The sequence below is a fragment of the Liolophura sinensis genome, chromosome 6 (genome assembly GCF_032854445.1).
Source record: "Liolophura sinensis isolate JHLJ2023 chromosome 6, CUHK_Ljap_v2, whole genome shotgun sequence".
NCBI lineage: Eukaryota > Metazoa > Mollusca > Polyplacophora > Chitonida > Chitonidae > Liolophura > Liolophura sinensis.
In genome coordinates, this window is record NC_088300.1 from 81183809 (window position 1) to 81197157 (window position 13349).

A 13349-nucleotide genomic window follows, 5' to 3' on the forward strand; every position below is an offset into this window, starting at 1 on the left:
AGCGTGTGCAATACCACCATGACCACAACGCCTCCCAGTACCACCATGACCACACGCCTCCCAGTACCACCATGACCACACGCCTCCCGCCTATGACATCACTGCAACACACAGACAGCAGTCTCGTGTGGCCATACCTGATCCTTCAGTCATGTCTTATCACTTGTTGCACTTGTATAAAAAATACATCTTCATAACATCATGTATTTATATAACTGTAACAATCGTGTAAGCCTTATATCGAAAAGAAGCAGGCATTAGCGAGCTGCAGACTTTTCACCGTAGGCTACCCAAAATAGCTGGTGTATTTTTTTAATTTGACTGGTGTGTTAACGAAGTTTTCAAGATTAGTGTACATTATTGTGAACAGACATAACTGCTGACCAAAATGCCACCCCAGAAATAATACAAAAGAGGAATTTACACAGAAACAGCGAATCTAGCTCCAGCAGTTTTGAGAGATTGATTCCATCTGCAGGTTGAGAAAGCCAGCGTGAGCTGGACTTGAACTCACAGCGACCCCACTGGTGACAGGCTCATGGGTCATTACGCTGCGCTAGCGCACCAACCAAATCAGCCCGTTTTATTGTTTAAGGTTTTCCAAACCATACTGTGTGTGTCAGTTAATAAAGTATGACACTTGTGAGTATTATTTTCTTACTCCAATACAACATGCCTATTGTTCTTCAATTTTGGCAAAGTGTCACAGCTGGACACTAAGTCTGCATGAGTTCTTGTTTGAGGTCTCTGCGTGAAACTTCTGAGTACTTTAATTAAGCTTACAGTACTTCGCTTTGCTGTTGCTGCTAACACTCAAGGTATTTTTTTACACAAATGTAGTATACACCAAAACATTAGTGTCCAAACCGAAAAAAAAACAACAATTCGTAATCATGTTTTGATACACATATAAGCAATTCACATACATTTTGCTTCAACTTATATTCAAGTTTACAAATAAACTTCTCTTCTCAAACTACAAATTTTCCACAAAGTTATATTATAGAGACAAAATTTAACTTGTCCTTAACGTGTTTTTCATTTTTTCCCACATTTGTACATGGAATTTGTATTGTAACACCTCACTGTTGTTGTTGTTGTTGCACGACATATCAGCATCAAAATGTCAATTTAATCTTCTATATTACTAAGCAGCAAATAATTTTTCACTGGCAAATGACTCTCACAACAAGGAAAACCCTCTATGGAAGAAACAAAGACATTTGTCCATTTTGAAGGGAGATGAAAAATGATCTAGTTTGCGCTGTCGTGGTGATCCATTACGAATCTTGCATGGACTCACTAGTAAATCTCTACATTCAAAGAAGATTGCCATGTTGCAATAATAAAGGCACACATCAGGTATTTTACTTCAGTTTCAGGTAATGTGTTTGTCTTTCAAAAATTGTTTTACATCATTCTAACGAAGAACTAAATTTTCCGTCGTCAACTTTCTACAACCAGCACATAGGCCTACCAATGATCAGCCACGTGGGTGTGATCAGTCACAGTGGATAGATCACGGACTCTGTAGGTGACTGTCTGTCCTGGAGCTCTTTACAGGCGCTCTACAAACTCCCTACAAGGCCTCTAGGAACGCGCTAATCTCCTACCTGGTTTTGACTTTTAGCCTGAGCTGTACTGTACTTGGGTATGGTAAGGGTATATCCATAATACATTTATAAAAACGCAATCTTTAATTAGCGATGATTTAACCTCAAATGCAAAATCTCAAATGGTTTTTGTCATGTCTATATTATTTATTTACTTGGTGTTTTATAAGTAGGATAGGAAAGTTCTGAAAAACAGAAAATGTTATTTGTAAAAGTCTATCACTTCGGTGCAGACAGTAAGATTTGTACGATACTCACCTCTGTCACTGACCGGAGCAAAGTTTGTAGACTTGCACTGTTCTGCTTCATTAGGACATCTTGTTGGACGACACAAGGAGTAGTGCTGCTGAAAGTCGGCCTGGTCAAAGATGAGACACAAAACATCTACTAACTCTCAGAAGTCCTTATTGTTAATGGCGAACACCACACCAACCTATTTTACATTTTTATTTATAATTTATTTGTTTGGTGTTTAAAATTATACTCAATGATATTTCGCTTATATGACAACAGTCAGCTTTATGAGTGCAGGAAACCCAAGTGCTTAGAATAAACCATCGGTCTGAGGTAACTAACTCACAATCATCTAGATTTTCATCTACAGAGCAAGCTCAGTTTGTGCCATATTCAGGAAGCCAAGTTATCTCCCGTAACGATCGCCTGAACAGACCTACAATAGGCCGCCTCTGAATTACCTCCCTTGTCACAGCAGCTACATGTATAGCATAACACAAGGTTAATTTAGGAGCTGTGACACTATGACGAGCTAGACCACTACTGCTCTCAATTGCCTTCAGTTTTTCTTTAGACAGTCTCCTGACTGAATTCATTAGTCAAGTGTTTTATATTATTAACGATTCATCAAGGTTTTATTTTTCTGCCACTTGATTGTTGTTTCACATCACGGTTAAGAAACTGACTCTGATGGGAGGAGAAGTGTCTGGTGTAAACCACTAACCTTTGGCAAATTACTGACGAACTTACCCACATGACTTACAGATATGCCCACATACAGCTGTATTGGTGGAAGACGAGTTATCTGACACTGTGCAGATATGATCATATGATCACTGTCGACGGCTTGTCACTCAGACAGTTAACATCCAGCATGGCATCATGTTTGTGTGTTATACATGTCACAGACTATCACTAAGTAACAAACTTCTTACAACCCGCTTCACTTATCTGTTTACGTTTCCTCAGAGATTGTCTTACCTGCACAGTCAACATATGTTTACAATTCTTCAGAGGCTGCCTTACCCGCACAGTGAACATACGTTTACAATTCCTCAGAAACTGCCTTACCCGCACAGTGAACATACGTTTACGTTTCCTCAGAGACTGCCTTACCTGCACAGTGAACATATGGTTACATTTCCTCAGAGACTGTCTCACCTGTACAGTGAACATATGTTTACATTTTCTCAGAGAATGTCTTACCCGCACAGTGAACATATGTTTACATTTCTTCAGAGACTGCCTTACCTGCACAGTGAACATATGGTTACATTTCCTCAGAGACTGTCTCACCTGTACAGTGAACATATGTTTACATTTCCTCATAGACTGCCTTACCTGCACAGTGAACATATGGTTACATTTCCTCAGAGACTGTCTCACCTGTACAGTGAACATATGTTTACATTTTCTCAGAGAATGTCTGACCCGCACAGTGAACATATGTTTACATTTCTTCAGAGACTGCCTTACCTGCACAGTGAACATATGGTTACATTTCCTCAGAGACTGTCTCACCTGTACAGTGAACATATGTTTACATTTCCTCATAGACTGCCTAACCTGCACAGTGAACATTAGAGACTGCCTTACCTGCACAGTGAACATATGGTTACATTTCCTCAGAGACTGTCTCACTTGTACAGTGAACATATGGTTACAATTCCTCAGAGACTGTCTCACCTGTACAGTGAACATACATTTACAATTCCTCAGAGACTGCCTTACCTACACAGTGAACATATGGTTACAATTCCTAAGAGACTGCCTTACCTGCACAGTGAACATATGTTTACATTTCCCACACAGGTAATCCTTCTCATACTCTAGGATCTTGGGCACAGTTGTACGGATAACAGTTCCTAAAGCAACAAGTTTTTCGCTATTAATAAACATGTAATTATAAACAAATTAAACTGTATTTTATCTTTTTTAGAACAAACATAGAAAAGTAGTACATGTAGTTACTATTCTATACAATGTAGTTAAGAAAGTATATGTAGTAGTTACTAATCTATACAATGTAGTTAAGAAAGTATATGTAGTAGTTACTAATCTATACAATGTAGTTAAGAAAGTATATGTAGTAGTTACTAATCTATACAATACAGTTAACCAATCAGTAGTTACTAATCTATACAATACAGTTAACCAATCAGTAGTTACTAATCTATACAATATACAATATAGTTAACCAATCAGTAGTTACTGATCTATGCAATACAGTTAGTGGCTACTCATCTACACAATACAGCTACCTGTGATGGATAGAAAGCTGTCCACATCAGATGTTTTGGGTATGTTGGTTCGTGTGAGCTCTGGGCAGACTGGCAGCGCTGTGATCCGAGCATGAACATTATCTTTCAAAGTCTAAAAATAAACAATTTCTTATATCAGTATTGATATTACACTGACAAAAATAACAAAAAATCTCTGATAAATAGCAATAATGCATAGAATGATAACCATCAAAATTGAAAAATATTCCACGTGAAAAATTCTTTCCTAATCACACCAACAGTTGAAATATCAATATGCATAATAACAATATGCATAACATCAATATCCGCAATGTACACCGTGCTACCATAAATGTACACCGTGCTACCATAAATGTACACCGTGCTACCATAAATGTACACCGTGCTACCATAAATGTACAAGATCCTATCACAAATGTACACCGTGCTACCATACATGTACGTGCTACCATAAATGTACACCGTGCTACCATAGATGTACACCATGCTACCATAAATGTACACCGTGCTACCATAAATGTACAAGATCCTATCGCAAATGTACACCGTGCTACCATAAATGTACACCGTGCTACCATAGATGTACACCGTGCTACCATAAATGTACACCGTGCTACCATAAATGTACAAGATCCTATCACAAATGTACACCGTGCTACCATAAATGTACGTGCTACCATAAATGTACACCGTGCTACCATAGATGTACACCATGCTACCATAACTGTACACCGTGCTATCATAAATGTACAAGATCCTATCATAAATGTACACCGTGCTACCATAGATGTACAGCGTGCTAACATAGATGTACACCATGCTACCATAACTGTACACCATGCTATCATAAATGTACAACGTTCTACCATAAATGTACACCGTGCTACCATAAATGTACAAGGTCCTACCATAACTGTACACTGTGCTATCTTAAATGTACAAGGTCCTACCATAAATGTACACCGTGCTACCATAAATGTACAAGGTCCTACCATAACTGTACACGTGCTATAATAAATGTACAACGTCCTACCATAAATGTACACCGTGCTACCATAAATGTACAAGGTCCTATCATAAATGTACACCGTGCTATCATAAATGTACAACGTCCTACCATAAATGTACACCGTGCTACCATAAATGTACAAGGTCCTACCATAACTGTATACCGTGCTATCATAAATGTACGTCCTACCATAAATGTACACCGTGCTACCATAAATGTACACGGTCCTACCATAACTGTACACGTGCTATAATAAATGTACAACGTCCTACCATAAATGTACACCGTCCTACCATAACTGTATACCGTGCTATCATAAATGTACGTCCTACCATAAATGTACACGGTGCTACCATAAATGTACAACGTCCTGCCATAAATGTACACTGTGCTACCATAAATGTATGTAGTTCCTGTAACACTGAAGAAGTTGTTTGTCACTCACCATTTGGTCAGCTGTATCCTTGTAGGCATCCAGCAGTGTTTTCTGAGCATTAACCAGGCCTGTGTCAAAGAGAGCGAGAACCTGGGCAGGATGGGAGAGGAGGCCATCACAAAGTAAGACACTGCTCTCAAAAAGAGTCAAGGCACTGGCAACAAAACAGTCATGGTACAGGTAGGAAGAAAGATTTATTTATTTATTTATTTGATTGGTGTTTCATGCTGTGCTCAAGAATATTTCACTTATACGACGGTGGCCAGCATTATGGTGGGTGGAACCTGGGGTAAACCCACGACCATCCGCAGGTTGCTGGAAAACCTTCCCACTTACGGCCGGAGAGGAAGCCAGCATGAGCTGGAACTCACAGCGACTGCATTGGTGAGAGACTCCTGGGTCATTGCGCTGAGCTAGCGCGCTAAACAACTGAGCCACGGAGGCCCCTGGAAGAAAGACATTGGCAACAAAACAATCATGGAACAGATGACAAGAAGGCATTGACAACAAAACAGTCAAAGTACAGGTAGGAAGAAAGACAATGGCAACAAAACAATCATGGTACAGATGGCAAGAAGGCACTGACAACAAAACAGTCATGGTACAGATGTTAAGAAAGACATTGGCAACAAAACAGTAATGGCACAGGTAGGAAGAAAGACACTGGCAACAAAACAATTGTGGTACAGATGACAAGAAGGTACTGACAACAAAACAGTCATGGTACAGATGTTAAGAAAGACATTGGCAACAAAACAGTAATGGCACAGGTAGGAAGAAAGACACTGGCAACAAAACAATTGTGGTACAGATGACAAGAAGGTACTGACGACAACAAAACAGTCAAGGTACAGGTAGGAAGAAAGACACTGGCAAGAAAACAATCATGGTACAGATGGCAAGAAAGGCACTGACAACAAAACAATCATGGTACAGATTGCAAGAAAGGCACTGGCAACAAAAGAATCATGGTACAGACGACAAGAAAGACACTGGCAACAAAACAGTCAATGGTACACATGACAAGAAGGTACTGACAACAAAACAGTCATGCTACAGGCAACAAAACAATCATGGTGCAAATGGCAAGAAATGCACTCACAACTAAAAAGTTATTGTGCAGACAGCAAGAAAGGCACTGGCAACAACATAATCATAGTACAGATGGCAAGAAAGGTACTGGCAACAAAAGTCATGGTACAGATAGGAAGAAAGGCACTGGCAACTGAACAGTTACTGTAGAGACAGCAAGAAAGGCACCAGTACTGAACAGTTACTGTACAGATAGCAAGAAATATAAGCGTCATGTCCTACATTCGTATACCATTCGTAGTCTGTAAAGGGTATTTCAAGTCTATAACAGCAAGATCCATTTCCAAAACAACGTTTAACACTAGCTCCCAAAGACAAAATCATGTAAGAAATTATACAAATAGGAAATAAAGCCATTAACACACAAGAGAGAAGTGGGCATCAGTTTTCAATGATGCTGGGCAGACAATGGATATTCGAGGCATGAATTCCATATCAAAGTTCAAATTTCTAGTCCATGAATGAGTTCCAGGTCAAATAACATTTGAACAAGGTATCTCAATTGCGCTTTGATTACAACTGTTCATAAAGGCATCATGCAGATGTAATGAGCATGGCTGCCTTTACAGCCCCTAGCCCCAGGTTAAGCGGTATTAGATACAGTTCGAAAATGACGAGCTTTAGGCCTACAGACCTTAGCCGAACAGATTGTGATTCAAAAGTAGCAGACGATTACATCTTTCTCGTTAATATGTAAGGATCTCATACTACAAGAGGCGCCATCTATGATGTTTTATTTGATGGAGTATCCTTGACAAACTAGTTTTTGAACTAACTTGTGACGCAGATTAAAGTCATCACAATTTACACAAGATCTGACAAATGCTACAAGGGGAGATATGTATACGCCATATGCAGGACCCTTTGGTATATTGCTATCTAAATAAGGATAATTTAAAATATCAAAATTGAAGTTATCCCTTTTGTCGTAAAGGCGGCGTGAAAGGTGACCTTGTTCATCATCGTACAGATATAGATCCAAATAAGATGTACCATCAGGACTATCTGTTGTCTCCTTTAAATCCAATGAAGGCGGATAGATTTCCTTCACCGCTTCAGCAATATGGGGGTTATTTAACGCCAGTAGATCATCAATATACCGCTTGGTAAATGAAAAGGATTGGGCTTTAAAGATATTACTTTTAAGTAATTTCTGCATATAGTCGTATTCACATGAAAACAAGTCTGCCAAAAGAAGCGCACAATTAGTACCCGTTGGAATAACTATACACTGTTGGTAAATGGTATCCCCGAATTTCACATAGATGTTATTAATGAGAAGTTCAAGTAATTCAATAAATAATGTAACATCCCATGAGTGGTAATCTTTATAAATAGTAGAACTAAAAAGCCTTATTGCTTCTGACATTAATGTAACAGTGAAATGTTTTAGTAAATACCGAGACAATTACCGATGATATTAACGACAACAATAAACGATGATAAAGGCACTGGCAACCGAACAGTTACTGTACAGATACCAAGACAGGCACTGGCAACCGAACAGTTACTGTACAGATAGCAAGACAGGCACTGGCAACCGAACAGTTACTGTACAGATAGCAAGACAGGCACTGGCAACCGAACAGTTACTGTACAGATAGCAAGACAGGCACTGACATCTGAACAGTTACTGTACAGATAGCAAGAAAGGCACTGGCAACCGAACAGTTACTGTACAGATAGCAAGACAGGCACTGGCAACCGAACAGTTACTGTACAGATAGCAAGACAGGCACTGACATCTGAACAATTACTGTACAGATAGCAAGACAGGCACTGGCCACTGAACAGTTACTGTACAGATAGCAAGAAAGGCACTGGCAACCGAACAGTTACTGTACAGATAGCAAGACAGGCACTGGCAACCGAACAGTTACTGTACAGATAGCAAGACAGGCACTGGCAACTGAACAATTACTGTACAGATAGCAAGAAAGGCACTGGCAACCGAACAGTTACTGTACAGATAGCAAGAAAGGCACTGGCAACCGAACAGTTACTGTACAGATAGCAAGACAGGCACTGACATCTGAACAATTACTGTACAGATAGCAAGAAAGGCACTGGCAACCGAACAGTTACTGTACAGATAGCAAGACAGGCACTGACATCTGAACAGTTACTTTACAGATAGCAAGAAAGGCACTGGCAACCGAACAGTTACTGTACAGATAGCAAGACAGGCACTGACATCTGAACAATTACTGTACAGATAGCAAGACAGGCACTGGCAACCGAACAGTTACTGTACAAATAGCAAGACAGGCACTGACATCTGAACAGTTACTGTACAGATAGCAAGAAAGGCACTGGCAACCGAACAGTTACTGTACAGATAGCAAGACAGGCACTGACATCTGAACAATTACTGTACAGATAGCAAGAAAGGCACTGGCAACCGAACAGTTACTGTACAGATAGCAAGACAGGCACTGACATCTGAACAATTACTGTACAGATAGCAAGAAAGGCACTGGCAACCGAACAGTTACTGTACAGATAGCAAGAAAGGCACTGGCAACCGAACAGTTACTGTACAGATAGCAAGACAGGCACTGACATCTGAACAATTACTGTACAGATAGCAAGAAAGGCACTGGCAACTGAACAGTTACTGTACAGATAGCAAGACAGGCACTGACATCTGAACAATTACTGTACAGATAGCAAGAAAGGCACTGGCAACCGAACAGTTACTGTACAGATAGCAAGACAGGCACTGACATCTGAACAATTACTGTACAGATAGCAAGAAAGGCACTGGCAACCGAACAGTTACTGTACAGATAGCAAGAAAGGCACTGGCAACCGAACAGTTACTGTACAGATAACAAGACAGGCACTGACATCTGAACAATTACTGTACAGATAGCAAGAAAGGCACTGGCATCTGAACAGTTACTGTACAGATAGCAAGACAGGCACTGACATCTGAACAGTTACTGTACAGATAGCAAGAAAGGCACTGGCAACTGAACAGTTACTGCACAGATAGCAAGACAGGCACTGGCAACCGAACAGTTACTGTACAGATAGCAAGAAAGGCACTGACATCTGAACAATTACTGTACAGATAGCAAGAAAGGCACTGGCAACTGAACAGTTACTGCACAGATAGCAAGAAAGGCACTGGCATCTGAACAGTTACTGTACAGATAGCAAGACAGGCACTGACATCTGAACAATTACTGTACAGATAGCAAGAAAGGCACTGGCAACTGAACAGTTACTGCACAGATAGCAAGAAAGGCACTGGCAACCGAACAGTTACTGTACAGATAGCAAGACAGGCACTGACATCTGAACAATTACTGTACAGATAGCAAGACAGGCACTGACAACTGAACAGTTACTGTACAGATACCAAGACAGGCACTGGCAACTGAACAGTTACTGCACAGATAGCAAGAAAGGCACTGGCAACTGAACAGTTACTGTACAGATAGCAAGACAGGCACGGGCAACTGAACAATTACTGTACAGATACCAAGACAGGCACTGGCAACTGAAAAGTTACTGCACAGATACCAAGACAGGCACTGGCAACTGAACAGTTACTGCACAGATAGCAAGACAGGCACTGGCAACCGAACAGTTACTGTACAGATAGCAAGACAGGCACTGACATCTGAACAATTACTGTACAGATAGCAAGAAAGGCACTGGCAACTGAACAATTACTGCACAGATAGCAAGAAAGGCACTGACATCTGAACAGTTACTGTACAGATAGCAAGAAAGGCACTGGCAACCGAACAGTTACTGTACAGATAGCAAGACAGGCACTGACATCTGAACAATTACTGTACAGATAGCAAGAAAGGCACTGGCAACCGAACAGTTACTGTACAGATAGCAAGACAGGCACTGACATCTGAACAATTACTGTACAGATAGCAAGAAAGGCACTGGCAACCGAACAGTTACTGTACAGATAGCAAGAAAGGCACTGGCAACCGAACAGTTACTGTACAGATAGCAAGACAGGCACTGACATCTGAACAATTACTGTACAGATAGCAAGAAAGGCACTGGCAACTGAACAGTTACTGTACAGATAGCAAGACAGGCACTGACATCTGAACAATTACTGTACAGATAGCAAGAAAGGCACTGGCAACCGAACAGTTACTGTACAGATAGCAAGACAGGCACTGACATCTGAACAGTTACTGTACAGATAGCAAGACAGGCACTGGCAACCGAACAGTTACTGTACAGATAGCAAGAAAGGCACTGGCAACCGAACAGTTACTGTACAGATAACAAGACAGGCACTGACATCTGAACAATTACTGTACAGATAGCAAGAAAGGCACTGGCATCTGAACAGTTACTGTACAGATAGCAAGACAGGCACTGACATCTGAACAGTTACTGTACAGATAGCAAGAAAGGCACTGGCAACTGAACAGTTACTGCACAGATAGCAAGACAGGCACTGGCAACCGAACAGTTACTGTACAGATAGCAAGACAGGCACTGACATCTGAACAATTACTGTACAGATAGCAAGAAAGGCACTGGCATCTGAACAGTTACTGTACAGATAGCAAGACAGGCACTGACATCTGAACAATTACTGTACAGATAGCAAGAAAGGCACTGGCAACTGAACAGTTACTGCACAGATAGCAAGAAAGGCACTGGCAACCGAACAGTTACTGTACAGATAGCAAGACAGGCACTGACATCTGAACAATTACTGTACAGATAGCAAGACAGGCACTGACAACTGAACAGTTACTGTACAGATACCAAGACAGGCACTGGCAACTGAACAGTTACTGCACAGATAGCAAGAAAGGCACTGGCAACTGAACAGTTACTGTACAGATAGCAAGACAGGCACGGGCAACTGAACAATTACTGTACAGATACCAAGACAGGCACTGGCAACTGAAAAGTTACTGCACAGATACCAAGACAGGCACTGGCAACTGAACAGTTACTGCACAGATAGCAAGACAGGCACTGGCAACCGAACAGTTACTGTACAGATAGCAAGACAGGCACTGACATCTGAACAATTACTGTACAGATAGCAAGAAAGGCACTGGCAACTGAACAATTACTGCACAGATAGCAAGAAAGGCACTGGCAACTGAACAGTTACTGTACAGATAGCAAGAAAGGCACTGGCAACTGAACAATTACTGCACAAATAGCAAGAAAGGCACTGGCAACTGAACAATTACTGTACAGATAGCAAGAAAGGCACTGACATCTGAACAGTTACTGTACAGATAGCAAGAAAGGCACTGGCAACCGAACAGTTACTGTACAGATAGCAAGACAGGCACTGACATCTGAACAATTACTGTACAGATAGCAAGAAAGGCACTGGCAACCGAACAGTTACTGTACAGATAGCAAGAAAGGCACTGGCAACTGAACAGTTACTGCACAGATAGCAAGAAAGGCACTGGCAACTGAACAGTTACTGTACAGATAGCAAGACAGGCACTGACATCTGAACAATTACTGTACAGATAGCAAGAAAGGCACTGGCAACTGAACAATTACTGCACAGATAGCAAGAAAGGCACTGGCAACTGAACAGTTACTGTACAGATAGCAAGACAGGCACTGGCAACTGAACAATTACTGTACAGATACCAAGACAGGCACTGGTAACTGAACAATTACTGTACAGATAGCAAGAAAGGCACTGGCAACTGAACAGTTACTGTACAGATAGCAAAACAGGCACTGGCAACTGAACAATTACTGTACAGATAGCAAGAAAGGCACTGGCATCTGAACAGTTACTGTACAGATAGCAAGAAAGGCACAGGCATCTGAACAGTTACTGTACAGATAGCAAGACAGGCACTGGCATCTGAACAGTTACTGTACAGATAGCAAGAAAGGCACTGGCATCTGAACAGTTACTGTACAGATAGCAAGAAAGGCACGGGCAACTGAACAGTTACTGTACAGATAGCAAGAAAGGCACTGGCATCTGAACAGTTACTTTACAGATAGCAAGAAAGGCACTGGCAACTGAACAGTTACTGTAGAGATAGCAAGAAAGGCACTGGCATCTGAACAGTTACTTTACAGATAGCAAGAAAGGCACTGGCCACTGAACAGTTACTGTACAGACAGCAAGAAATGATATTTATACCTTAATTATCCATCTACAACCATGTTAAACTCCATGCAACATGTGTGTTTCTCCATCACATCTGTGCTTACAGTTGAATCAAATTAAATGCTGTGGTCTATTTTCAACATTTTCTGATATACACAGGGATACATACAAATCAAAATTTTACAAACTGAAATTCAAAAATTGATTTTTTTTTCTGATCAAAATGTATGATCAAACATGTAAATACAATTAATAAAGCAACTTTTTTAAAACAAAATCTCTTTTATGTTCTATGATTCATTTGTACATATAGTGTACAAATAATATTTTTATTTTAGAGGTTTCTTTTTCATCTTCCAAATACTGTTTATTTAATACAGCAGTTTACATATTTCTTTTACATATATCTTTTCTGCTTTATTTTCCAAGAGAAAATGGCCTTTTGCTACATCCCTTAACCTTCTCAATTCTGTATTAACTTTTGTCCTTTTTGGCAGGCAGGCACATTACATTCGGCTCACTTCAAAGTGGACTTGTTGCCCATTTTGACAAACAAACACATTACATTCGGCTCACTTCAAACAAAGTGGACTTGTTGCCC

General features: G+C 40.5%; 1 protein-coding gene across 1 annotated transcript in view; it reads right to left on the minus strand.

The window, feature by feature from the left end:
• Positions 1-13349, minus strand: part of LOC135466671 (DNA helicase MCM9-like) — a 39745-nt gene that overhangs the window by 23029 nt on the left and 3367 nt on the right. Inside the window, exons 3-6 of the mRNA XM_064744295.1 lie at positions 5566-5710; positions 4109-4220; positions 3624-3712; positions 1872-1971 (exon numbers count right to left, since the gene is read on the minus strand). Of these exons, the coding sequence (XP_064600365.1) occupies positions 1872-1971; positions 3624-3712; positions 4109-4220; positions 5566-5710 (446 nt within the window). The remainder of the gene's footprint in view (positions 1-1871; positions 1972-3623; positions 3713-4108; positions 4221-5565; positions 5711-13349) is intronic.